This window comes from Ylistrum balloti, unplaced genomic scaffold (assembly GCF_031769215.1).
Source record: "Ylistrum balloti isolate Yb309-2 unplaced genomic scaffold, AGI_CSIRO_Ybal_v1 Utg370450, whole genome shotgun sequence".
NCBI lineage: Eukaryota > Metazoa > Mollusca > Bivalvia > Pectinida > Pectinidae > Ylistrum > Ylistrum balloti.
In genome coordinates this window covers 3,296,936-3,322,885 of record NW_026782299.1, presented here as the reverse complement: position 1 = coordinate 3,322,885, position 25,950 = coordinate 3,296,936, and the positions used below count along the sequence as shown (strand labels likewise).

The following is a 25,950-nucleotide window of genomic DNA, read 5'->3' as shown; positions in this document are numbered from 1 at the left end:
TTATTCATTCATCACTACAAATAAGCATATTGCTCTCGATATCACGTTAACTTTTGATCCCAAAAGGTATACTTTCTACGGAAATTTTGAAATGGGCCTTTACAATATTTCCTGCTCACAAATGTACAGCGTTGTTTTCCAACCGCGATAATTAGGATCATCTGAAGATCCTTAAAAGCAAACGTTTAGATGTGGATATTTTTAAGGAAAAAAATAACTAAATGCATATAAAAGTTAATGAAGATTGAGATATTGCAATCTGTAGCTTACGTTGCTTGAAACCTGATATATTGGGAAATTCCAAGGAAATATTTCAAATATTGTCGCCTGGCTATTCATTGACAAGGAAGGGCGAAACAGCCGCACGATGCATTTTATTATTTCGCTTTTCTGTGTCTTATTCTAAATTTGTATCGAAATATAGAAGTCGCTAGTGTTTTCTATGTGTAATCATTGGGTCACAGTGATAAATCATTAATAGTGTGAACTCGTTTAATGAAATTGCCTTAATATTTATTAATATTGATATCTATCAATAGCTATGATTTCCGTATCTGTATATCTTGATTGCAACGTGTCGCAAACTGGATTTCAAAAGTGCCGAGAAGCGAGCGTATGAAAAACGACACAAATCTAAATACGCAATACCATTATGATCACCTGGCTCAAATATGCATACTTTGGTAACAGATACTTACACTTGGACGAATTATCTTGAATGGAATATCATTCCATTAATGATAGATCAAACATACTCCGTGGAAAATCAATATATTTATTTCCAATATATATGAAATAAACCTTTAAAATCCCACATTGTTTTCACACTGACACCATGATACAAGATTTACATTTTTTTTCTAGAAACATTGTCGTAAATAATGATGTGGTTACATTTATTGACAATCAGGCTTCTCATCAATGCTGATTACCTTGGTCTTCTTAACTCTTTCTATATCGTATTGAAAGTACTAGTTAGCATAAATGTTTTCCTATTTTCATCAACTCTCTTAGTGATGAACATTTAGAAAACACGGTAGCATTAGTCGCTGTGATCAACATTAAATAACATTAGTTCTTATACATATATAAGCATAACCATAGACTAGTATATCTAGTATAATATCACATTCCTGCAATATAAACAGGAGTTGTTTTTACAGATCAACACATCAACAACTAATATGCCATATGGCAATATCTGATGAGAAAACACGAAAAATACAGTAATATACGGACAGATCAAGACAACCAACTTGATTCTATAGTCACATTTAGCACCATTGCCCAAAATATTGCACTATTGCGTCGGTTGAAAAAGTGGTTCTCAGACTAGACGCCATAAATAGCGGTAAAACAAACCATAAGGTGATATGTAAATTTTTTTGTGTGCATGTTTATTCTATACATCTATTGTATATACAACAGGAGCAAATGTGAAAGGCACTAAGCAGCATTGTGTCCACATCCCAACTTGATAAATACAGCGCAGGCACCATCTCACACTTCCTGAATAGGGAACTGGTGTTCTACTCCACATACGCCGAAAATACAGCTGTAGGTAAGCACTTAAGTGATTCTTTTGTATTAGTATCCATTATATCACGCTTTGTTCCTTGTATGTCAATTATACAACTGATCCATTTTGGCCTTTTCTAATACCTTGAATCATCAATAAAGTTTCAAATTTGTACAAATATCTTTCAATCCCGGATGAAGAGCCATTGGAATTCACCAATAATTAAAGAATTGTGGTCTGTAAACTATGTTAGGACCAAATTCGTCATACTCTGCTGGTCTCATGCACATTTGCCGTGCAGTATATAGACTTCCTACAATTGATCCTCCTATCCAGGATGAATAGCGTCTTTCGGGGGGAGCAATGACTTTGATTCGAATGTTTGTAGGCAATACTGCCCGAATTTCCTTGTCCAATCTAGAACTTAGCCCATCTATCATTGTATTGCCACCTGTAATGATAACATTGGCGCAGATATCAAGTCGAGTATCAAAAGGGCAACTTTTGATGCTTTTCAAAACTAGTTCATGTATACCGTAGTCATTACTTCCAATCAGTTTTGGTTTAAACATGGCCTCCACGCACTGGAACCTTTCGTAACCAAGGTGAATGGTATTTCCGTTGGATAACGTATAATCCTTTGTGATGGAATCCACATCCACTGCTTCAGGATTTTCTGCAACAAAAGCCAATCTGTCCTTCATTGTGTTAGCTTCCTCAATTTCTTTTGCTGTAGTGAACGAGTAACCTCGTTTTCCAAGAAGTTCGATCAAGTAATTAGTAACATCATTGCCGCCGATATCGGATCTGAAGATACACTGAGAAACTTTATAGCCTTCATACACACACACAACACTTGTCATTTCATAGCCCGAATCTACCACGAGGCCTGACACCCGTCCGCACGCATAGTGTGACAACACGTTGGAGCTAAAAATATACATTCCTTGAGGCTGAATTTTCTCAAACATGATTTGTGCCAGTTTCTCTCTGTTTGACTTTGGATTCATCTGTGGTTCTGTTACAAGGACGTTTACGTTAGACGGTTTTACGCAAATATCATCAAATACATGGTGCCAAACTGTCTCCATGGCATCCCAATCGGTAACTATCCCTCGCTCGATTGGTCTTCGAATGTCTAGGACATCCATATTTGCAATTACCTCATCACCAACGTAACACTTTTTCTTTGAGCTATCCTTGATCATATGGTCCTACAAAAATCAACAGTTCAAGCACATGTATATTGAAATTCACATCCTAGTGAATGTAATAGAAATATTAATTGTTGGTTACTGAAGTAACACTCTAGATTCTTGCTTAATCGAAAACAAACAAACAATTATCACTGAGGTAAAGTCTATATTTCAAGTTGTGGTTCAAATAATATAGACATACATAATTGTTATTCAAATACGTTGACACAGTATACGTAAACATTGTTCACAATAAAATAAAATTGGTCCTCCCATTTATCAGTCACTGTAAAAAAAGTTGTATAAAGAAATGTAGGGAACAAAGAAAACTGAAATGTAACCACCTCAAGCAATGGTGTTCCTTTAACTGTACGAAATATCCGAACTGGACCATCATCCCCAGCAAATCCTGTTTTGATAGTATGGGACCCATTGTCAAGGACAACACAGACAGGCACTTCATCCGATATCTCCAACATTTTCAGGTAGCCTGAGTGCACTCTCGATAATATTCCACGCCTGCAAAGACTTCATCTCGTAAATAAGAGTAAACATTTCCAAACATAGTCACGAAAACTAAGTATTCAGATATGTGGTTTATGAATGTCCAAGAGGAGCTTGCTAATGCATGCTATTAGTACATATTCAACGTTAACAATATGTTAAGCATTAGGTTGTTTCAACGATGTTTAAACATTTTAAAAGATTTTACATTTGATAATAACATATAACATTTTCCAAATCCATGTCATTTTTGTGATGCAATATCATAGATTCCATGCAGATGCCTTGTTATCAAGGTGAGTTGACATACAAGCTATGTTTGCTCATGTCTAAATTATCCCACACACTCCCTATTGTACAGCTACCAAGAAATCAATGAGTGATTGGAATTGAATAAAAATGGTACAGGACATAGGAGGAAACAAAAGGCTCAATACTTTAAATTCATCGGCAGAAATAAATACCACTTTAAATGATGGAAAGCAAATGCGTTAACACTTAACTTCATTTGATGAATAAGTATCTACCAACAAACTGAAATCAAGCACTTCCGCTGCTTCAGAATCGTACCACTTCTTTTTTTAAGAAGATAAACTAGCTCCTCATTTCCTAAAAGAATTCTAAAAGCTATTCGTCCCTGGTAACTTGACCAATCATCATCGTTCTCAGCAACTGAACTAACCATCACCGATCCAACCCTCATCATTTCCATTAGATGAAATGGTCATTACTGATCCAATCATCACTGTTTCAAGTTGATCAATTAACCCACATCGTTCCAACCATCATCGTATCCAGTAGATGTAATAGCTGTAATCCGTACAACCGTCATCATTTCCAGTAACTGAACTAACCACCATCGTATCCAGCAGCTTAATTAGCCATCACCAATCCAACCTTAATCATTCCCAGTACCTGAATTAGCCATCATCGTTCCAATCATCATCATATCCAGCAGCTTAATTAGCCATATTTGATCCAATCATCACTGTTCCCAGTTGATGAATAAGCCATCATTGCTCCAACCATCATCATATCCAGTGGCTTAAATAGCCATAATCCAGGCCTCATCATTTCCAGTAGATTAATTAGGCATCATCGATCCAATCATCGCATTCTCAGTAGTTTTACTGACCATCATCGATCCAATCATCATCATTCTCAGCAGGTTTGCTGACCAGCATTGATCCAATCATCGCATTCTCAGTAGGTTTGCTGACCATCATCGATCCAATCATCGTCATTCTCAGTAGGTTTGCTGACCATCATCGATCCAATCATCGCATTCTCAGTAGGTTTGCTGACCATCATCGATCCAATCATCGTCATTCTCAGGTTTGCTGACCATCATCGATCCAATCATCATCATTCTCAGAAGGTTTGCTGACCATCATCGATCCAATCATCGCATTCTCAGCAGGTTTGCTGACCATCATCGATCCAATCATCACATTCTCAGTAGGTTTGCTGACCATCATCGATCCAATCATCGCATTCTCAGTAGGTTTGCTGACCATCATCGATCCAATCATCGTCATTCTCAGGTTTGCTGACCATCATCGATCCAATCATCACATTCTCAGTAGGTTTGCTGACCATCATCGATCCAATCATCGTCATTCTCAGTAGGTTTGCTGACCATCATCGATCCAATCATCGCATTCTCAGTAGGTTTGCTGACCATCATCGATCCAATCATCGCATTCTCAGTAGGTTTGCTGACCATCATCGATCCAATCATCGCATTCTCAGTAGGTTTGCTGACCATCATCGATCCAATCATCATCATTCTCAGTAGGTTTGCTGACCATCATCGATCCAATCATCGCATTCTCATTAGGTTTACTGACCATTATCGAACCAATCACTGTTGTTGCCAGTAGCTAAATTAACCAGCATTGATACAACGCTCATCTTTCCCAGAAGATTAACTAACCATGTTTGTTCCCAGAAGATTAACTAACCATGTTTGTTCCCAGTAGATTAACTAAACATGTTTGTTCCCAGCAGATTAACTAACCATGTTTGTTCCCAGTAGATTAACTAACCATGTTTGTTCCCAGTAGGTTAACTAACCATGTTTGTTCCCAGTAGATTAACTAACCATGTTTGTTCCCGGTAGATTAACTAACCATGTTTGTTCCCAGTAGATTAACTAACCATGTTTGTTCCCAGTAGATTAACTAACCATGTTTGTTCCCAGTAGATTAACTAACCATGTTTGTTCCCAGTAGATTAACTAACCATGTTTGTTCCCAGTAGATTAACTAACCATGTTTGTTCCCAGTAGATTAACTAACCATGTTTGTTCCCAGAAGATTAACTAACCATGTTTGTTCCCAGTAGATTAACTAACCATGTTTGTTCCCAGTAGATTAACTAACCATGTTTGTTCCCAGAAGATTAACTAACCATGTTTGTTCCCAGTAGATTAACTAACCATGTTTGTTCCCAGTAGATTAACTAACCATGTTTGTTCCCAGTAGAAAAGTTGCCATTGCTCCCAACAGCTGAATCAAATATAATCATTTGCAGTAGGTGAATCTACTGTACCATCTTCTGTCCCCCAGTCAACGATTTGTCCTAGGAGCAAATCCAATCAAATCTATTTTCAGCAACGAATGAAACCATTTTAGATCCCAAGAGCTCTTCCAATGACACTCGTTCCCTGCTGCCAATCCAGACAATCTTTGTATATGCTAGTCCAGATTCCATGTCCATTCCCAGTATCAGATCCAATCACCTTCATTCAAAAGATTTCCAACAGTATATTATGGCATTAGCTTCACTGATCACGAGTCCTAAAAGGATGAATCAGTTTATGATGCAGTTTAATTCATTATTTGTAAAAATTGTATTGACAGGTGATTTTCACCTGTATTTTGCACAATCCTTTCAATCTTTAAACAAACCACTTATTTTCGTTAACAGTATTACATCAAACATCGTTCCATGAAGATGAATCTGGGTACTCTTTCCTGGTATCAATATTAATGTTTAATACCAGATGACTTTCCGGTTACTTTTATTTCCTGCAACTGATCTAGTCATCCCTCTAACGTGATCTAGATAATATCCTACCAAGTCAATAATCTAATCACTTAATAGAATACCGGTAAACAATAAAATTAAAGTACATGTAGATACATGTTAACTAGCTATAATAACTGCAAGATCTTGGTTATGTGGTTACCATTGTTCTAAACTTATAGACCCCGATAAACAATATAGCTATAATTTTGACATTGATTATCACAGCAGGTCATCTTCGCTAAAAGTAGACAATCTATTCACATCAATTCACAGTGAATATTCGTTAATTGCGATTTAATTCAGTCATCTTTGTTCCAGTTTTCAAATTTTTTTTAGATTTAATGGGGTTAGCTGCAGATTTTAAACATCTATTTTGACCCATTATGATTCTCCTCACTTGTCTCCTTGTTTCAACATTTCATGCCCAGAGCATTGTTAACTAGTCCCAATTCACAATGGATGAAACAGCAGTAAACTATATGAGGCATTCATTATTTGAGTCATTAGTATCCAATGTTAAGTTTGCATTGAAAGGTGCTAAATTCACTTTCTAATATCATCTCTATTTTCATGCAGTTATTGTCTAGATACATTTTGATCCCATGACAGAATCTAACAAACATGTACTTAGTATGAAGATGTATTCTAAGCCATATTTATCCTTGGTATATACAACCATCCAAATCCAGTGGCATTCATTCAAAATGTTAATATTGCCACTTTCAATTATCAAGATCTTATTTGTTTGAGAATCGAATACCACACTAACTACGATAATGAATTATCCATTCTGATTTGCTGGGTATAATGAAGATATTTTCCCTATTAGCGATCTCCTTATACAACCAATTAAGTAACTGTTGATTGACTGTTAACGACTGGTTTGCACTTTAGAATCTTCATCTGGCAATATCATATTAAAGTTATAATTGGGCTGTTTTATTTTGCATCATCTATATGAAAATTGATTGAAATTGCGAAAAAAATACCTTGAATAATGTATAGCAATATATAACTTTTACTTATTTTACAACAATTGCGAAACAAATTATTTCAACTTATACTAATCACCCTTGTTGGCCCAGATGTAAGCATGCGAGGGGTCTTATTGTGGGAGGAAACCGGAGTACCACGGGAAAAGCCACATGGTCGGGCAGGTGACCCGTAACTTTCTATGTCCGTTCCCGGAATCGAACCCCAGATGACTAGGTGGAAGGCAAGTGCATTACCATTGTGCCACCTGACCACCCAAATGCATAGTACATCACTGTAACCTATCAAAGATATGTTGTTTCTGCTTTAACAGAACTGCAGAATTTTGAAAACAGTGCCTAAGTGAACTAATGTCATACAACAAGGTGTCTGACTCATTCTCTTTGTGTTGCAGTTTTAGACAATGTATGCCTTTCAGGTCAATCTTACCGACAAAACGATGCAACAAAAATTTCAACATGAGTTTTTAATGATAACTATGTGTTATACAGGTTTAAAACTCAAAATAACAAAACTTGCAAAATAAAATGTATACAAAACTTAATATGTTACATAATTACATATGATCAGACAAAGAATTAAACAAGTCTTTGCATACATATATATAATGTATCATTTTCACAACAATTTACTTAAAAATTCATGTAAATATAGAAAAAAAATAGTGAGTGAAATTTTATGTATTTCAGATGTACATATAAAATATAATCTTCTACATATTGTACGATGTCACTCATTGATATCACACGTGGAATGTCATTGAAATTTATCTGATAATATCATATTGGTTTGGTCTATTGCCCACACTTTTAACTAAGTACCTATATGTAAAACTTAACAGTCTTCATGAATCTTATTATTTTTTACTCTGTATCTTAGCAAATGCTCAAGTCTTACCAAAGAACAGTGCAGATTTACACAAAAATGATAACTTCTCCACACGAACAAAGCCAACAGGAAACTATTCAATGGTATAGACACTTGTATTTCAGAGATCAAAGTACTAGAAGTACTCACGACAAAACATGCCAATGTAAGTTTGAATTCCACAGCTCTATCCGAAATGGTCCTTAATTGGATTTTTATTTTGAAAATTATTGAAGATTTTTTAAAATCTTACAACAGGATACCTATAGAACAATAAACATTTTTCATTCGACAAAACATTTTCTCATACATTTTCTAATATTTACAACTATATCTCAAAATCAAAAATATGAAAGTGAAACAAACACATAATATCAACACCAGAAGAAACCAAAGTCATCTTTATAAAACCATCTCAAGACTCCTTAACATCATATCGCAAAATCAATAACAGATCTAATTATTACTATACAAAAAATAAACAAATTTTTTTGATACTATGTTTAACACAGAGTGAAATAACGGAGCAGCTACTTATTACACAACTTGTCTCATGGCCTATCAGTTTATTTCATGAATACCAAAATTATTTAAAAACCACATGTCATTTCGAAGGTAGCCAAGGAAAACATTGGAAAATCAAGTTTATCTTCATCATATCTTATGATAAAAGGAAATGAAACAATAAATCCTTAGCCAGCATTTTTCTATTTTCAGGTTTTTCTCAGGTTAGAATAAGGAAGGGACGGATGATTGCTGAAATGCTGGTGTCATTTTACACATGTACAGGTAAATTTCAGGTAAATGTTAGTCTATGAGATATCAAAATCCCATTATAATGATCTGAGATCATGTTTACACCTAATGACAAGTCTCTCAGTATAACAATACAAAACTCTTGTGTAAAATCCTTATCTAATGACATTTCTATGTAAACTTCACATAACAAAGTACATGCACTGCCAGTCAACCTTATATTTCTTAGAGTCATATCTGTACATGGGTATAAATATAAGTGGACTAATGGCCCTCAAAGGCAGTTATGTATTTTAATTGTAAGTGTCATGGGAACCTATCTATTCCATTCTCATGAAGTGCCAACTGTAAAAAATAACATCATAACATCAGTATTTATACATGATTTGATAAAAAGATTTACAAAAATATGATGTTAACAAAAATATTTCTCAAACACCTTGAATGGCCCGATTTGTGTCATTGGCACATATTCATCAACATTCACAAGCAGATAAGTCCTATCCTCAAATACATAAGATTTAATCACCTTATGGTCACAATGAAACACTACAGCTACACTGAAATGATATACGAATACATTGCAAACAATCTTGGTAAAAGGACTCTAATGTTGAATCATCAATGATATCAAAATACATTTAATTTGGTAAAATCAAGGTATAAAAGGAATATTTCTGTACAGCATGTAGCACAAGTCATAAACATAAAAAGCCTAAATTGACAACCTTGACTTAACCCCCAATTAGACTTTTTCATTCCTGTTCTATTAGTTTTTAATTTGTAAACACAATAACAATTTAAAGCTATGTATGTAGTGTACTTTCCAGCATACAAAGTTGTCTGATGAATCCTTCATTTGGAAAAACTTCTCGTTTAGCACGAATCATCTTCACAGCCTCCAACAGGCTGAGGTTTTTCTTCAGCAGGAGGAAAGCTAGAACAATGGTGGCAGATCGGCTGATTCCCATCATGCAGTGCACATAAACTTTTCCACCTGTTAATTTGAAAATAATTATTCATCAAATAACAATACAAAATTTGCAAACAATTTTCTTGAGTTTTCAAAACAAAACAATTGCCATTTAACTTTTTTTTTTTTTTACAAATAGTTCATTTGATTTTTTCACAAATTTAATTACTTTATCATCATTATGGTTTTTCTTTTGATTTATCATATTTTGTTTTTATTTAGTCTTCCCCAATAATTTAAAATAGTGCCAAAACTGAACTGTGGCATTTAAACAAATATATACATTGTATTATCTTATCATTAATAAGTTTTAAAATATAAGCCTATCTATGATAAAGATAATTAAATTTTGTTGTTCTGTATAAACATTGTTCTGTATAAACATTGTTCTATTTTGTTATTCTATATAAACATTGTTCTATTTTGTTGTTCTGTATAAAAATTGTTCTATAAACATTGTTCTGTAAACATTGTTCTATTTTGTTATTCTATATAAACATTGTTCTATTTTGTTATTCTGTATAAACATTGTTCTATTTTGTTGTTCTGTATAAACATTGTTCTATTTTGTTGTTCTGTATAAACATTGTTCTATTTTGTTGTTCTGTATAAACATTTTTCTGTTTTGTTGTTTTGTATAAACATTGTTCTGTATAAACATTGTTCTGTTTTGTTGTTCTGTATAAACATTGTTCTGTATAAAAATTGTTCTGTTTTGTTGTTCTGTATAAACATTGTTCTGTTTTGTTGTTCTGAAATAAACATTGTTTTATTTTGTTGTTCTGTATAAACATTGTTCTGTATAAACATTGTTCTGTTTTGTTGTTCTGTATAAACATTTTTCTGTTTTGTTGTTCTGTATAAACATTGTTCTGTATACACATTTTTCTGTTTTGTTGTTCTGTATAAACATTGTTCTGTATAAACATTGTTCTATTTTGTTGTTCTGTATAAACATTTTTCTGTTTTGTTGTTCTGTATAAACATTGTTCTGTATAAACATTGTTCTATTTTGTTGTTCTGTATAAACATTGTTCTATTTTGTTGTTCTGTATAAACATTGTCATATTTTGTTGTTCTGTATAAACATTGTTCTGTATAAACATTGTTCTATTTTGTTGTTCTGTATAAACATTTTTCTGTTTTGTTGTTCTGTATAAACATTTTTCTTTTTTGTTCTTCTGTATAAACATTGTTCTGTATAAACATTGTTATATTTTGTTGTTCTGTATAAACATTTTTCTGTTTTGTTGTTCTGTATAAACATTTTTCTGTTTTGTTATTCTGTATAAACATTGGTCTATTTTGTTGTTTTGTATAAACATTGTTCTATTTTGTTGTTCTGTATAAACATTATTCTGTTTTGTTGTTCTGTATAAACATTGTTCTATTTTGTTGTTCTGTATAAACATTGTTCTATTTTGTTGTTCTGTATAAACATTGTTCTATTTTGTTGTTCTGTATAAACATTGTTCTATTTTGTTATTCTGTATAAACATTGTTCTATTTTGTTGTTCTGTATAAACATTGTTCTATTTTGTTGTTCTGTATAAACATTGTTCTGTTTTGTTGTTCTGTATAAACATTGTTCTGTTTTGTTGTTCTGTATAAACATTTTTCTGTTTTGTTGTTCTGAAATAAACATTGTTCTATTTTGTTGTTCTGTATAAACATTTTTCTGTTTTGTTGTTCTGAAATAAACATTGTTCTATTTTGTTGTTCTGTATAAACATTTTTCTGTTTTGTTGTTCTGAAATAAACATTGTTCTATTTTGTTGTTGTGTAATCAAGTCAGTCCCTTCTTTTAAGTCACATGTGGATGTGGATGTACAAATTCATCATTGTCCTAATATTCCAAAAATGGATCAAGTGCTAAAATAAAAGTACCCCTCCAGGTTTGCCAATCTAAGTACATTTACATTATGGCACATGAATAATATATATATGTGTGTCATCAATATTTCAACCTTACCATTTGATTGTAATGCTTTTTCTATAAAGTTGGCTGCTGCACTGAAATGTGGAGTCATATTATAGGAGCTGTGATCCAATGCTTGTATTCCATGGAATGTTATGCCTGCATCACGAAAGTAAGTAACGTCACTGTCTATTTGGTTCAGTTTGATGCCTTGGCAACAGTTTACAACGTGTGTCACACCCATGGCTTTCAGTTGTCTCTTATTTTTACTACAAACTCTGAAATTTAAGAACAAAAGTCATAGATACAATACCTTCCTTTGTCTTAACTTATATTTCAACATATAATACAACTAAATATTTTCATATCAGACTAAATATTCATTCTCTTAAACAACATCTTAATGTCTAATTTTCATTATTTTGTCAAATGATTTTACTTTTTTTATTATAAAATCAAGTAAAAATAATAAAATGAAATAAAATGTATTCAGTATACTCAATATAATTTTAAAATTTGATTTTGAAAATGAACGAGACCTTTTTTCACATCAAAGGGCAAAAATGAAAATGGACTGACAGAACATGGAGAAATGTTATGAAATATTATGGAGAAATTATAATACATTTATCAGTATCTGCAAGCATGATCTTAAATAGGAATTAAATGTTGCCTTATATATGTCAGACAAAAAATCCTGAGATTGAGGAACAGTACAAAGGCAGTGATTTTTTGTAGAAATTGTGATACATGAATATTCATCGACAACATTGTTGTAAAACAATAAAGAGATATAAAACAACTTACTTATCACCAATTATGATCCCAGGATAAACTTCGTTGTAATTATCTTTAGGTGAAGCAGGAAACTGAAACATCATGACTGTTGGCTGGGCACCCACTGGAGTCTTTCCGTTGAAACTTGAATCATTCGCGTTCATCAAATACTCCCTCACGCGACTAAATGTTATTTGACTGTAAGACATCTTGGATTTTTTGCCTCTGAAATAATACTTCCTATTAGATCCAAAAGTCTTTTCCACCAATGACATTCAAAATTCCCATTCGGAATTCTAACATAATTAGAAAGAAAAAGAATGGATTGAAGGCTGAAATTCTGATGTACTTGAACCATTTATGTTGTACAATTCAAAATTAAAAAGAAATTTTCATCAGTTTTTGAGACCCAATAAACACTTAATTTTATATCCATTTCTAAATAATGTTGTACATGTATGAAAAAGTATGAAACTCAAAGCAGCTGTTTCAATTGTTTCTTTAAGATCAATTATACAAACCATACCATTTTCTTAATTTACATAGCATTAAACAGGAAAAAAAAAATTTAATTGCTGTATGTAAAAGAGAGTAATGATATAGGATCAATGTACTGGACTTTGAATGATAAAAACTATCTGGATTATAAGGACTCAAGACAACTAAATCAGCCAATGAGCAACTGGGATTCTGTTTCACCTTGTTATGAATTCCTACCTAAATTGAGATTTGGTAAAAGATTGTGCCCTCTCGGGGTTTAAATTTATGATATATGAAAGAAATCTGCATTTATTTGGCTTCATGAAAATGTACAGTTTTAATACATTTCAATGTAGGCGAAGCTAATTCAGACAGGTGTAAAATGTCAGGGTTTTTCCCTAAGCTTACATAGTTTCATTTGGAAACTTCTGGTTGTTGACTAGTGTTATTAGCTTAACTGTAAAAATTGTAAAAGATAAGTAAAAAATAAGTGATTTAGTTTTGTGAGTCCTTTAAACAATTATCTACTGTACAATATTCAAATGAAAATCCTTTGCACAAAATAAGAAGGTGAAGAAGAAAATAAAATGTTAACTGTATGTATATATGATAATTATATATTACAAGCAACTGTGAAAAGGATTCTGTAATACACGATACTTGTTATAAAATGGCACTAAATGTTATGTAAAGTTAGATGGTATATATGGAGCAAATTAGTAAATGACATTACATATGTTCTACACAAAAGTTCTACAATGCACACTTGACTACACGTACACTGCAGGCCAGCCTCCTACTTTCACTAAACAGCCTACTACTAACAAAATTATGGAAAACCCTGTATATATATCCCTGTAACTGCTGCTACACAGACAAAAATTGATGCAGACATGCATTTGAGAATGTATCATTATAGAAATACTGACAGAACACCTATTACGGATGAAAGATTTATATCTTTGAAACAATGCAATACAAAGTGCATTTCTATTCCTACATAGAAATTAGTTTATAAATACAATGGGGGAGTTGGAAAATCATGGCTGGTTAAAAATATGATATCAGGTACATAACTTAAGGGGTAGTTGGCAGGGTTTTGAATGTCTGCAATCATGAATAGATAACCAGAACCCTCCAGAGTGCTTCAGGGAGTATTGGAGATACATGATATAATCGATTAACATGGGTTTTTTTCAGAAAGAAACATTCACAAAGATCCTGAAATGGACCTCCATAATGCAAAGATGTGGTGCAGGTCACATTTGTTTTGTTTTCTTAAGTTTGCTATAATAGAAAAAATGATTACTACACATACATGTGTAACTAATCATTCTGATGCCTCCACTAGCATTCAAACCTGGCACCTCTAGGTTGCTAGATCTCTCTAGCCGAGTAGTAGTGTGCCAGGGTAATGTAAGTAAATAGTTATATATGTATATTGATTGATATTAAAATACCCTTATCCAAAGTAACATGCATGATTACATAAGGAACCATGCAATATATATGCTGATGTAAAAACTTTTCTGTAGTTACCTTTTCTTTTGGTAGATTCAGCTAATGGTGTCAAACTCCTAAAATCAGCTGACGATCAACTGCAATTTATTTAAACGTACTGGTTTCTTGAGCGGAAAAGCTGAAATTGTGAACTTCTGTTTAAACACCGGAAGAAAACCCAAAACATCACAGTAAAAGGGCCGAAGACAAGCCCGAAATAACACTGATTCCGTGAATATCAAACTGCTGAACCGGACGTGACATGTTGCTCCAACAATGTCAAGAGGTTTACACGACGAGAAAATTATGACAGGCACAATAACGTCAGCGGTCTCTTCACTCCAGCAGTGTTAGACGTTCAACACTTAGAGAAACTTTTAACGGGCGCCATGTAACATCCGTCAATGCAATCAGACAGCTATACTTAAGACCTCTTACGCAATTACGGTACTACAGGAGTACGGCCTCTTATGTTATAAGAAATGACGCATGACTTAAAAAAGAGATTTTTGGGTCTCTTCGTGTGTAAATCCTATATTTATCAATCGTCATTAATCATCAGTAAATTAAGACTTACCTGACCAGGCAGGTGGTGACGCACTTGACGGCAAACTTGTTTACGACACAGAAGTGTTTGATACGATCATGACCAATCGGAGTCACTAGATCGTTTGGTAATAGGCTAAATAAACTAGTGAGCTCGGAAACAGTCATTTAAAATCCGGAATTAAAACAATGAAGTTTTAAAGAAATTAACATTGTTTAAATTACAAATAAAAAAAGAATTGCAAAAAGGTTACAAAGTGTGAGTAAAGAAATTGGTGATAGAGAGGGAATAATACAAGAGAAAGTCTACATAATTGTAGTTTCAAGATGACAAATGGAACATACTAATTTATCCTAAGTATGAATTATTGTTAATTGAAGGGTATTTAGGTGAAAGAAGATAATTGTCATTGTAAGAAGTAAAAAAAAAATAAATATATATATCATATGGTGAAAGACTGAAGCACTATACATGTTTGTTCCCCTATTTGATCTACAATTGACCATTTGCAATTTAGATTTCAATCTTGTACAATCCGTTGATATCACATATGTATTCATAGGCGTAACAACATTTGAGAGGTTAATCTGATTAAAATACAGATCATCATAACAGAGTGTGTAATGATGATCTGTATTTTAATCAGATTGGTGAGAGGTCTACAATGTAACTCTGTAGTAAGTTAAAGTCCTTCTTAATCATGATTTTTACTCTATGTACTAACATTTATAAACATGATTCCATGATATCAGTGTGCTTGTCCGTTTTTAGAAGATTTTGTCCAGTTATCGATCAGGAGTAAAAGGATTATATATCTGTACAGTAACTGGTCCACAAATACTGCCAAGTGACATCCAATATTAACAACACAGAAATAAATAAAGAGAAAGCAGATAAACAACAGAAAGATTTACCAGTGATTTGACAAACTGAGAACAATAAAAAGCTCTCTGAAAATATCTTAACCACCATTTTATCCGACAGGCAGCCATCTTAGATTTTAATGATTAAAAATTGATATTGTTGAGAAGTACTAGATAGATTTTTTCTCAGATTTCATATGTAGGTTTCCCTTGTTCACTATGTATGCCCTTTCAGTTTTTGGACAGACCAGATAAACAAGAGTATCAGTAAAACTGACATATGCTTTCTCCCAAAAAACTATATCTGACACAAAATTTGTACAAAAGACAATAATTCTGCGATAAAGGGGTTGCAGGCCCTGAGTTTGGTGTACTGCACATTCTCTTTGTATGACCAATGTATACTGAAAGTGTTGTGATCCTAGTTTTAATGCAAGCATAGTTAAGTCATGACACAAAATTTTGACAAAGGGCAATAACTCTGTACTGAAGGGTCATGGACTCTGACTTTGGTACATTGCACCTTGCTCTTGTATGACTGATGTATACAGCATGTTTTCATATCCTAGTTTAAATGCAGGCAAAGTTGTGCTCTGTACACAAAGTTTTAACAAAGGGCAATAACTATGTAATTAAGGGGTCTTTGGAGCCCTGAATTTGGTACACTGCACATTGTTTTAGTATGATCACTGTATTTACCAGGTTTCATTATCCTAGTTTAAATGCAAGGAATTTAAAGTTGTGCTCTAGACAAACAATTTTAACAAAGGACAATAACTCTGTAAATAAGGAATGGCGAGCCCTGAATTTGGCACACTGCACACTATCTTAGTATGATTAATGTATACACCAATTTTCATTATTCTAGTTTAAATGCAAGTGAAGTTTTGCTCTGAACACAAAAAAAAAAAAAATACAAAGGGCAGTAACTCTGTAATTGAGGGGGTCGAGGAACCTGAATTTGATACACTGCACATCCTCTTGGTATGACCAATGTATACACCAAATTTCATGATCCTTTATTCACTGTGAGCAAAGTTATGCTCCAGACACAAAGGGACAGATGGATGGATGGACAGACAAACATTTTCAGGGAGCATAACAAAATGGCTGAGGTGGCCACCATCTTGGATTTTGACAATGAATGTTATGCCATTTCTTCTGGTGTCATATGGTAAGAGCGTTGGCCTACATAATTTCCAGGAGAAGGTTCGTGGTGAGGTTTGTAGTTCAACTTTCCCTACCCATGGTGGTTTGTGTTTGTGTCTCAGGAAGTCTATTGACATTGTTGTGTCTTTCGGCAAGACACTTTACCATAGCTGCATTAGATGGAATGCAACAGGTCTTCTGTACAGACTGCTCCATAATGGCCATTTGGATATCTTCACTTCAGACTGATCCATCTTATAACACTCCCTTTCTTCCAAAACTCCTCCATTAAATGTTGATCCATTATGTCAAACCCCCTTGTCATCTGAAACTCCTCAGTTCAGATTAACCATCCTTTTCATCTCCCTACATGGGTACTGGGAACTCCTCAGTTCAGATTAATCCATCCTTTTCAACTCCCTACATGGGTAGTGGGAACTCCTCAGTTCAGATTAATCCATCCTTTTCATCTCCCTACATGGGTACTGGGAACTCCTCAGTTCAGATTAATCCATCCTTTTCATCTCCCTACATGGGTACTGGGAACTCCTCAGTTCAGATTAATCCATCCTTTTCATCTCCCTACATGGGTACTGGGAACTTCTCAGTTCAGATTAACCATCCTTTTAAACTCCCTACATGGGTACTGGGAACTCCTCAGTTCAGATTAACCATCCTTTTCATCTCCCTACATGGGTACTGGGAACTTCTCAGTTCAGATTAACCATCCTTTTAAACTCCCTACATGGGTACTGGGAACTTCTCAGTTCAGATTAACCATCCTTTTCATCTCCCTACATGGGTACTGGGAACTCCTCAGTTCAGATTAACCATCCTTTTCATCTCCCTACATGGGTACTGGGAACTTCTCAGTTCAGATTAACCATCCTTTTCATCTCCCTACATGGGTACTGGGAACTCCTCAGTTCAGATTAACCATCCTTTTCATCTCCCTACATGGGTACTGGGAACTCCTCAGTTCAGATTAACCATCCCTATCCTCTCCCTCGATGGGTTCTGTGATCTCCTCCGTTCTGATTAACCATCCTTTTCATCTCCCTACATGGGTACTGGGAACTCCTCAGTTCAGATTACTTTTCATCTCCCTACATGGGTACTGGGAACTTCTCAGTTCAGATTAACCATCCTTTTCATCTCCCTACATGGGTACTGGGAACTCCTCAGTTCAGATTAACCATCCTTTTCATCTCCCTACATGGGTACTTGGAACTCCTCTGATCAGACTGATGCACTGTCTTTATACTCCCTGGTTACCAGTGTCACCAATCTTTAACCATAACTATCTGGTAACAACCATTCAAAATCAATGGTTACAGGGTATTTTAAAGGGTTATCATGGGTAAAATTTGTTAATCGATTCTCTCCAAAGTCATCAAATTTGTAAGCATTTACATGACGTTCTTTGTTATGTTTGAACATTATTTTATTAAATTAGATCCAAAATCTTTCAAATGCTGATCAAAAGTCAAGAAATATAAAATGATTCTAGCATTTGGCCATTTCATGATATGGCCAATATCGGCTTGACCCAACCAAACCAGGTGAGTTGGCAATGCTGGATCACCTGGAACTCCTCAGTTCTGATTGATCCATCATATGATATCTCGAGGTTATCCGGAACTCATCAGTACAGATTCATTCTTTCTGTTATACTCCCTGGTTATTGTATAACTCCACACTACTTAAGTATATAACCAATTCTACTTCAGTAATCCCTTTTTATCCTAGAACTCTTAAAAGTTCTAGAATGTGGAAACATCACTCACCACTTAGATGTACCCGGTAATATATAATCATTATTGTGTCTAAAACTCTATAAAGTGTCTACCCATGCCCCACGAGACTGCTTATATCAACAACAGCCCGAGGATATATCAACAGTTGAGTAACACTATATAAACAGAAGAATACTGTGTTTTACTGATGGAATTAGTTTATTAATATAAAAATTATAATTCAAGAATTTACAATTTATAAATAAAGCTGCTAAAATGGCAGCACGTAAGGAAATGTCCATGATCAAAAAGAGATCAATTCTAGAAAGTGGAAGGAATATAACATAGTGACTTGTAAGAGTTTTCTATTGAAAGACATTTTAGTAAGGATCTTAAAAATCAACACTAGGCACTGCAATCTTTTCTCTGGGACCCCCAATCTTACAGATTTTAAGAGTAAGGGACTCATATCATTAATGAAAAAGAATACTTGATCAAAATTAAGTATTTTGAGGGCAAGGGAAAACTCTGGGAACCAGCCGGTATTAAGGGCAATTTCAGAATAGATGTACTATTACTGTGAAGATTGATCATGAATGATCATCTCTGAGTGATAAATAAACTAAAAATAAAATGTTAAAATGTGGACAGTGGTGAATATTTGTTTAAATATTACATTATGCAGAAATATTAATACATTTGTTAAAATAAATGATTTATAATGATCTTGAAAGGTCTGATCGAACTTTAGAAATCTCCTGAAAGTTGCCAACAGGTGAATGTCCTTGTTAGGGTATTATCAACATGTACTGAGTAGATAACAAAATTTTGTCAATGTGTATTTGCATATTAAATTCGGATATTGTTCCACAGCAAAATTTGAACAAATTCATTACATAGAAATGGTTACAACCTCATCCTCATCGCTTATACATAAATATGCATAATCAAATAAATATGCAAATTTATACATGAATAGCAAAAGCAATCAATTACATTCTGTGATTTTCCTTTACTTACTTGCACATTAAATTAGGTCAAAATTTGCCCTTGTTTCAGGAATTCAAATTTATGGCACAGAAGCCCACAAATCAAAACTGCATGTATATGCATTGGATCATGTTAGTATGCTTCATTTTGTGTAGGAAGACATTTCAAATCAGCTGAAATTGGGCATTTTTATTTACAATTATTGCATAGAAAAAAGGGGGTTAAAAATGTAACAGATGGTCAGGCAGATATAGAAAATATCAAATACACTCTGTTTTGTTTTCAAATAGATGATGCAAAGTAAAATATTGCCATATCTAAACTCTAATCACCAGAAAATGTATGATTTTCATAACAATGACAAAAAGTGGAATTATGAAAAGGTATCAAATATTTCAAAACAAATAGAAAAGGCAATAAAGAGTAAAAAAAAGTGGAACAAAATGAAATATTAAACATACATATGATGCTACATCTACATGTATGTGAAAATATTAAAAATTTGTCAATATTTTGGACAACACCAAAGATTTTGATATGTCAAGAAAATCCTATGATAAAAAAAGTTTACATGATGTTGATATGCAACATTATCAAATCATTGTCAACTTTCAAGAATGATATTCTAACAAATGGCAACAAATGGCAACAAAACCTTTGTGATCTTACTATCTTTTGAGAAAAATATGACTTGTTAAGATATCAGATCTTTAATTTGTCAAGTTAAGGTTTTGTACTTTACAAATTGTAAACATAAAACAATAAAAAAGGAATCTCAACACCACAAAGACTTCATGTGAACATTGTCTACATGTTTCGACCGCTATGCGGCCGTCATCATGTTTCCATAGCTAAGGTTTTGGAGTGTTGGATCACCCATTATTTATTTACAAATTGTATTACAATATCTGACAAATAAAGTTTTAAAGCAATGAAGTTCATTTCTGAATTATGATGTTACACAAATAGTGAGAAATTGTCAAAAATACATTGTCACTTGTCTTCATCTTTTCGCTAATTCATGACCGTAATAAACAAACATTCTTCTCATCAAATCAAGTTTGAAAATTTAACAAAGTCAACACCTCCATCATTATAAATAATGAGATAACTAAATTATTTAATCACAAAACTCTGTATTATGCTAAAACCATTTGCTAACTGGTAGTTCAGATTACAGTAGATACTGTTTTATTTGTTGGACTTTAGGTGATCAAGAATGGTATGAAATCAAACAAAAAAAAATTCATTTTGTGACTTCCAAAGAAAACCGATCCTTTCCACTTCATGCTTTTTGCTAAAACCACACAAAATACTATCATAAAAATCCTTCATAGTTGTCAATGATTAATCTACAATATTGTCATTTATATTCATTTGTCACAGAATTTTTTCAAATGGAATGTTTCTCATTTAATAATTAAATTTCAAATCAATAAAAAAAAGGGTTACTGTCAAAACAACATGGTACAAATTGTAAACCCTGTGATATGTATACATTGTGTGTTATACCTATTGGTATATAACTGGTTCCAAGTCCCTGTGTTATGTATACATTGTGTTATATCTATTGGTATGGAATAGGTTCCAAGTCCCTGTGATATGTATACATTGTGTGTTATACCTATTGGTATGGAACTGGTTCCAAGTCCCTGTGATGTGTATACATTGTGTGTTATATCTATTAATATGGAATTGGTTCCAAGTTCCTTTGACTATCGTAATATCTAATTTCAGTGTTACTGTGATTCATATAGAGATTTGTTCAATATACACAACTGTTTTAGAAATCCTGAGTTTGGAAAAATTTCCCGTTTGGCTCGTACAGCGGTGACAGCCTCCATTAGAGTCATACTTCTCTTGAGCATGAGGAAAGAAATGACCATAGTCGAGGAACGACTGATCCCTTCCATACAGTGGACATACACTTTGTTACCTGGAAGAAAAATGGCAAACTCATGATAAAGTTTGAAAGAATTAAGAAAAATTAAACTGTAATAAACCAAAGGGGCCAAAATACAACTTCTCACTCAAAGCCACCAGGTGTATAATTACAGAATGGAACTGAACCTGGAATAGATATTTGGTACTTCTACAAAAATGGAAATACATTGTATGTAGATATGGGTGGGCCTATAACATTCATGGGCTTATTTTGAAATAAAAAAAGATTATTATACAAATGATCCTTTTTAACATTTTCTTCGTGTTACAACAATTTACAGCCAATATACATTTACATGATGAAGAAATTATCATGTTGGAATAGAGGCCTGTAGCAAGCCCTATTAAGGCCAGGAGGTCCCCCTTGGTCAGAATAGAGTTGAAATCTTCCTTTCTAAGAATTTCTCAAATTGGATGCAGAGCTGATCAATTGATGAGTGGCCAGCATCAGCCTTTGTCAGTTAAAACACTCGCTTTTTTCATGAATATATTGATTTTTATCCTCTTTATGAGGGCAATGACACTGTAGTAAAACAATACAGCCCTCTGCTGAAAGCAGTACATTTGTGTTCAAATGTGTTATGTAATGCATTATTGTCTGGCTGTTAACAGTATTTAACAAAGAAAGGCTGGAGTAAAGAACCTTCTTTACCGTGAATATAAAATTGGATTTAGTTACCTTGATTAATGCGCTGGCTAAAGATAAGCAATGAGAAGGAACTGACTGGTCTACACCATTGTGCATGTATTGATGCTATGATAATATCTCACTTTTCTTTCTTGTATCATAATTATCACTGTCATCATCATTATTGCTTTTTGAATTTTTTGTTTGTTTGTTTGTTTGTTTGTTTGTTTGTTTGTTTGTTAAGCTAAAAAACAGCATTTTGGATGCCTTTAACAATATAAGGAAAAGACGACTTCATAAAAATGTTTAATTGACATTTACAACAAAGAAATGTTATAATGACAGAAATTACCTTCAGAAATAAGTGCAGCATTAATAAAATCAGCCGCGGGAACAAAATGTGGACTGATATCACAAGTAGAAATATCCATAGCCTTGATACCATAGAAACTGATACCAGCCTCACTAAAGTGTTCTTCATCTGTATTGATCTGGTTGATCTTGGAGCCCTGAGCACAGTTTAGCACATGAGTGACTCCCATTTTCTTCAGCTTTTCAGGATCTTTAGCACATACACTGGAATGTAGATTATGAATATTTTCTTTCAAGTCAATTTCAATTTTTGACTTGTTGTATTTTGACGTAGAGATTTTCAATTAAACACAGTTAAACTTTGATAAGAACAACATGACATGTTCAAATTGCTTTACTATGACTGAACAGAAGCTATCAATATATGCATATTAGTGAACATGATTAGATGCTAAATATGTAGTGGCATGTTTGTATCCTTTCATTACTTTTAATTGAATCCTTCAATGAGAGTAATATAATTCATTCTACATGTAGCTGGGAAAAGGTTTACAGGTCTATAAATAAGTGTACATGGTTATTGTCCAGCTTCCATGAATATTTGTTTGTAAGTTAAAAGTGCAAGGTCTGACTATGTAGAATACAACCAAACAAGAAGACTAAAGTTACACAGAACAATATATGCCAGGCCATAGCAATAATCATGATTGATTGCATTGAAATGAATATCAATATGGAAATGGTTACCTTAATCAAAATGCCAAGAGGGTATAGAGTATTATATATCATGATGATGAATTACAGCATACCAAATTCTAGAGAGATGGGTTCAAAATTAAGTAAAGAAATGTCTTAACAAGATTATACTGCTAAGAAAAGGGACAACAACTCTTTTCAAGTTTGGAAAAACAAAGGGCAATAACTCCTCCACAAATCGATGGATCAAACTGCCTTTCAGGAACATACAATTTCATGTCATCTCATGGTGATTAAGTCTAACAAGTTAGAGAAGTGTAAAAGCAATCAGTTGAAATTAGTTGGAGGAGATCTCTGGATAAACAATCTCATTCACCTTAACTATCCCGTCAAATTTTATAAAAAGTGAAAATATTAGGGATAATAAATGACACGATCAGACGAAATCAAAGAATTTTTTGTTGTTGTTGACTTAATTGAAATTTTTTCACTGACAATGCTAAACTTGACCCCACAAAATAATGTGTTGTACAGAAAGGGGGTTACAGGTAAGGATTTAAACCAATCACACTTACTGATTCCCTAGTATAATTCCAGGGTAGACCTCGTTGAAATTGTTCTTTGGTCCCAGTGGAAGTCTGAATGCATTAGGTTGGATTGGCTTCGGAGCATCAGCATCTCTTCTTTCCTGGAGGTAGCCTTTTACGCTATCAAATGTTTCCTGAGTGTAGTCGGCCATACTTCTTGTTTGCAGGTAATTCTCACATAAAAAATAAGTTGTTTCAACACCTGAAACAGCAAAATTTAGAACAAATATACAAAATGTACATATAATTATTTCAAATAAATATGACAGCACAATTTTTTGTGATGGTGATGATGGTCAAATGTAATACTTTTATGATCAAGAGGAAATTATTTCAACTCACCTTTACTTCACTTTACCTCTCATATTGGTTTTGCTAGTTTTGTTTGAGCTCCAGGCATTTTTTTCTGAACTTCAGAAAATACCATTGGCAACTCCATAAAACTCAAAACATATATCCTTGGTGCATTAGTTTTGGACCCCTTAAGTACCATCTCACTAACTATGCTATGTCAACAAATTGCCACCAAACAAAACGTAAATAAATTAAAATGACCTGGAATAAAATTCACACAACTAAGTAGCAAGGGGAACATATACATGAAATTTGAGAAATAATCATCATGAAATAGCAATAACAAAAATTATTTACAGACGGACGGATGGACTATGGACCACAGATGCAGGGCAATTCGGATAGTCATTGATGACCTCAATTTTGCTCACCTGAAATGATTAACATGTGTATTGGACATGTGACTGCACTTGCATTTCTGATGACATCACTAAGTCACAGAGATGCTAAGGTCTGCTTACAGTGACCCAGAAGTACAAAGGCATTACAAAAAATCATCATCAGGAATGACATTTGGATGACAGCAAAAAATAAAAAAAAAAAAAAAAATAATGGTACAAAAAATGATGTATATCTGTGTTGATGTGTGCTTTGGTTGTTTTTGCTCAAATATACCATATTTCTTGGAAAATTTCGTTTTTACAACACAAAATATTTAAATGAAGTTAATTTTTCATCGTTCAGGGCTCGCGCTGTCGATCGCCAAAGGCGCCATTGGCGAAAGTGAAATGAGATTGGCGATTTCAAATTTCGATTCATTCATGAGTCATCGAAAGTGAGACATTAAAAAGCACCACTTTTTCAATATAAGATGTTCTTGTTCACACATTTGTAACCAAAAAATGCAAGGTGTGGCCTATTATTCCTGATCGATTTTCATTCACTGAACAGACGACAACAAAACATTGGTAGTCGAGGGTGGATTGATAGTTTATTTCATCATATGTGGGAGGATGTTTGGCATGTAAAAATGTGCATTAAGAAAGTTACATAAATTTACAAAAAAAATCTCAAAAAGTTTATGGTGGATGGTTTCAATCACGGATATCCATTCTCTGGAAACCTAACATGTTACAGCAACCAATATTATCCAGGTGCGAGGTCAAGCAGGTCAAAGTGATACGGGTCGACAAATTGGTCGTTCCGAAACGCATGTCGGTCAGGCTCATTCAAAAAACTATTCAATGTCTGGTCCAATTTAAGTTAACTAACTTTAAAGTGTAGTAGAGCCCTTATTTAGCATGTCAACAAAAGGGTTACAGGCTCATTAAAAAAACTATTCAATGTCTAGTCCAATTTAAGTTAACTAACTTTAAAGTGTAGTAGAGCCCTTATTTAGAAATACTTATGAGAAATGGGAACAACAAAAGGGTTTTATTATAACTATAGCAACAATCAAACTTTAACTATAGCTATATTTATGTACATGTGTATTTTCTATACCTGTATATTATGTATTTACATATATGAGTCTGGTGTAGAGGACTGATAATCTAGATATACCGCGATTAGAGGGGAAAAAAATAAATGAACGCTGATGACAACGAATTTTCCTTCACTCATCTACAGGTAATAAACATTGCGTTCAAATCAAAATAATTTCATTTAACTAATAATTTTACATACGT

At 33.6% G+C, this 25,950-nt stretch overlaps 3 protein-coding genes across 4 annotated transcripts; all 3 read right to left on the bottom strand.

Moving 5' to 3' along the window:
- Positions 1-761: 761 nt before the first annotated feature.
- On the bottom strand, positions 762-15,128 carry LOC132555004 (actin, clone 302-like). Its single transcript, XM_060219335.1, has 3 exons — positions 15,094-15,128; positions 3,060-3,234; positions 762-2,733 (listed from the first exon to the last, which is right to left on the bottom strand). The coding sequence occupies exons 2-3, from the start codon at positions 3,192-3,194 to the stop codon at positions 1,732-1,734; spliced, it is 1,137 nt and encodes a 378-aa protein (XP_060075318.1). The 5' UTR covers positions 3,195-3,234; positions 15,094-15,128; the 3' UTR covers positions 762-1,731.
- Positions 8,382-14,641, bottom strand: LOC132555038 (dual specificity protein phosphatase 3-like). Of its 2 annotated transcripts, XM_060219377.1 has the most exons (4): positions 14,556-14,641; positions 12,567-12,761; positions 11,814-12,037; positions 8,382-9,865 (listed from the first exon to the last, which is right to left on the bottom strand). In XM_060219377.1, exons 2-4 carry the CDS (start codon positions 12,743-12,745, stop codon positions 9,675-9,677), a joined length of 594 nt encoding a protein of 197 aa, XP_060075360.1. In that variant the 5' UTR covers positions 12,746-12,761; positions 14,556-14,641; the 3' UTR covers positions 8,382-9,674. The 2 variants fall into 2 exon arrangements, with proteins under 2 accessions (XP_060075360.1, XP_060075361.1); XM_060219378.1 differs by lacking the exon at positions 14,556-14,641 and having other exon boundaries at positions 12,567-12,766.
- Positions 15,129-21,540: 6,412 nt separating the features above from the next.
- On the bottom strand, positions 21,541-24,120 carry LOC132555051 (dual specificity protein phosphatase 3-like). Its single transcript, XM_060219392.1, has 3 exons — positions 23,957-24,120; positions 22,726-22,949; positions 21,541-21,737 (listed from the first exon to the last, which is right to left on the bottom strand). The coding sequence occupies exons 1-3, from the start codon at positions 24,118-24,120 to the stop codon at positions 21,541-21,543; spliced, it is 585 nt and encodes a 194-aa protein (XP_060075375.1).
- Between the last annotated feature and the right edge of the window lie 1,830 nt (positions 24,121-25,950).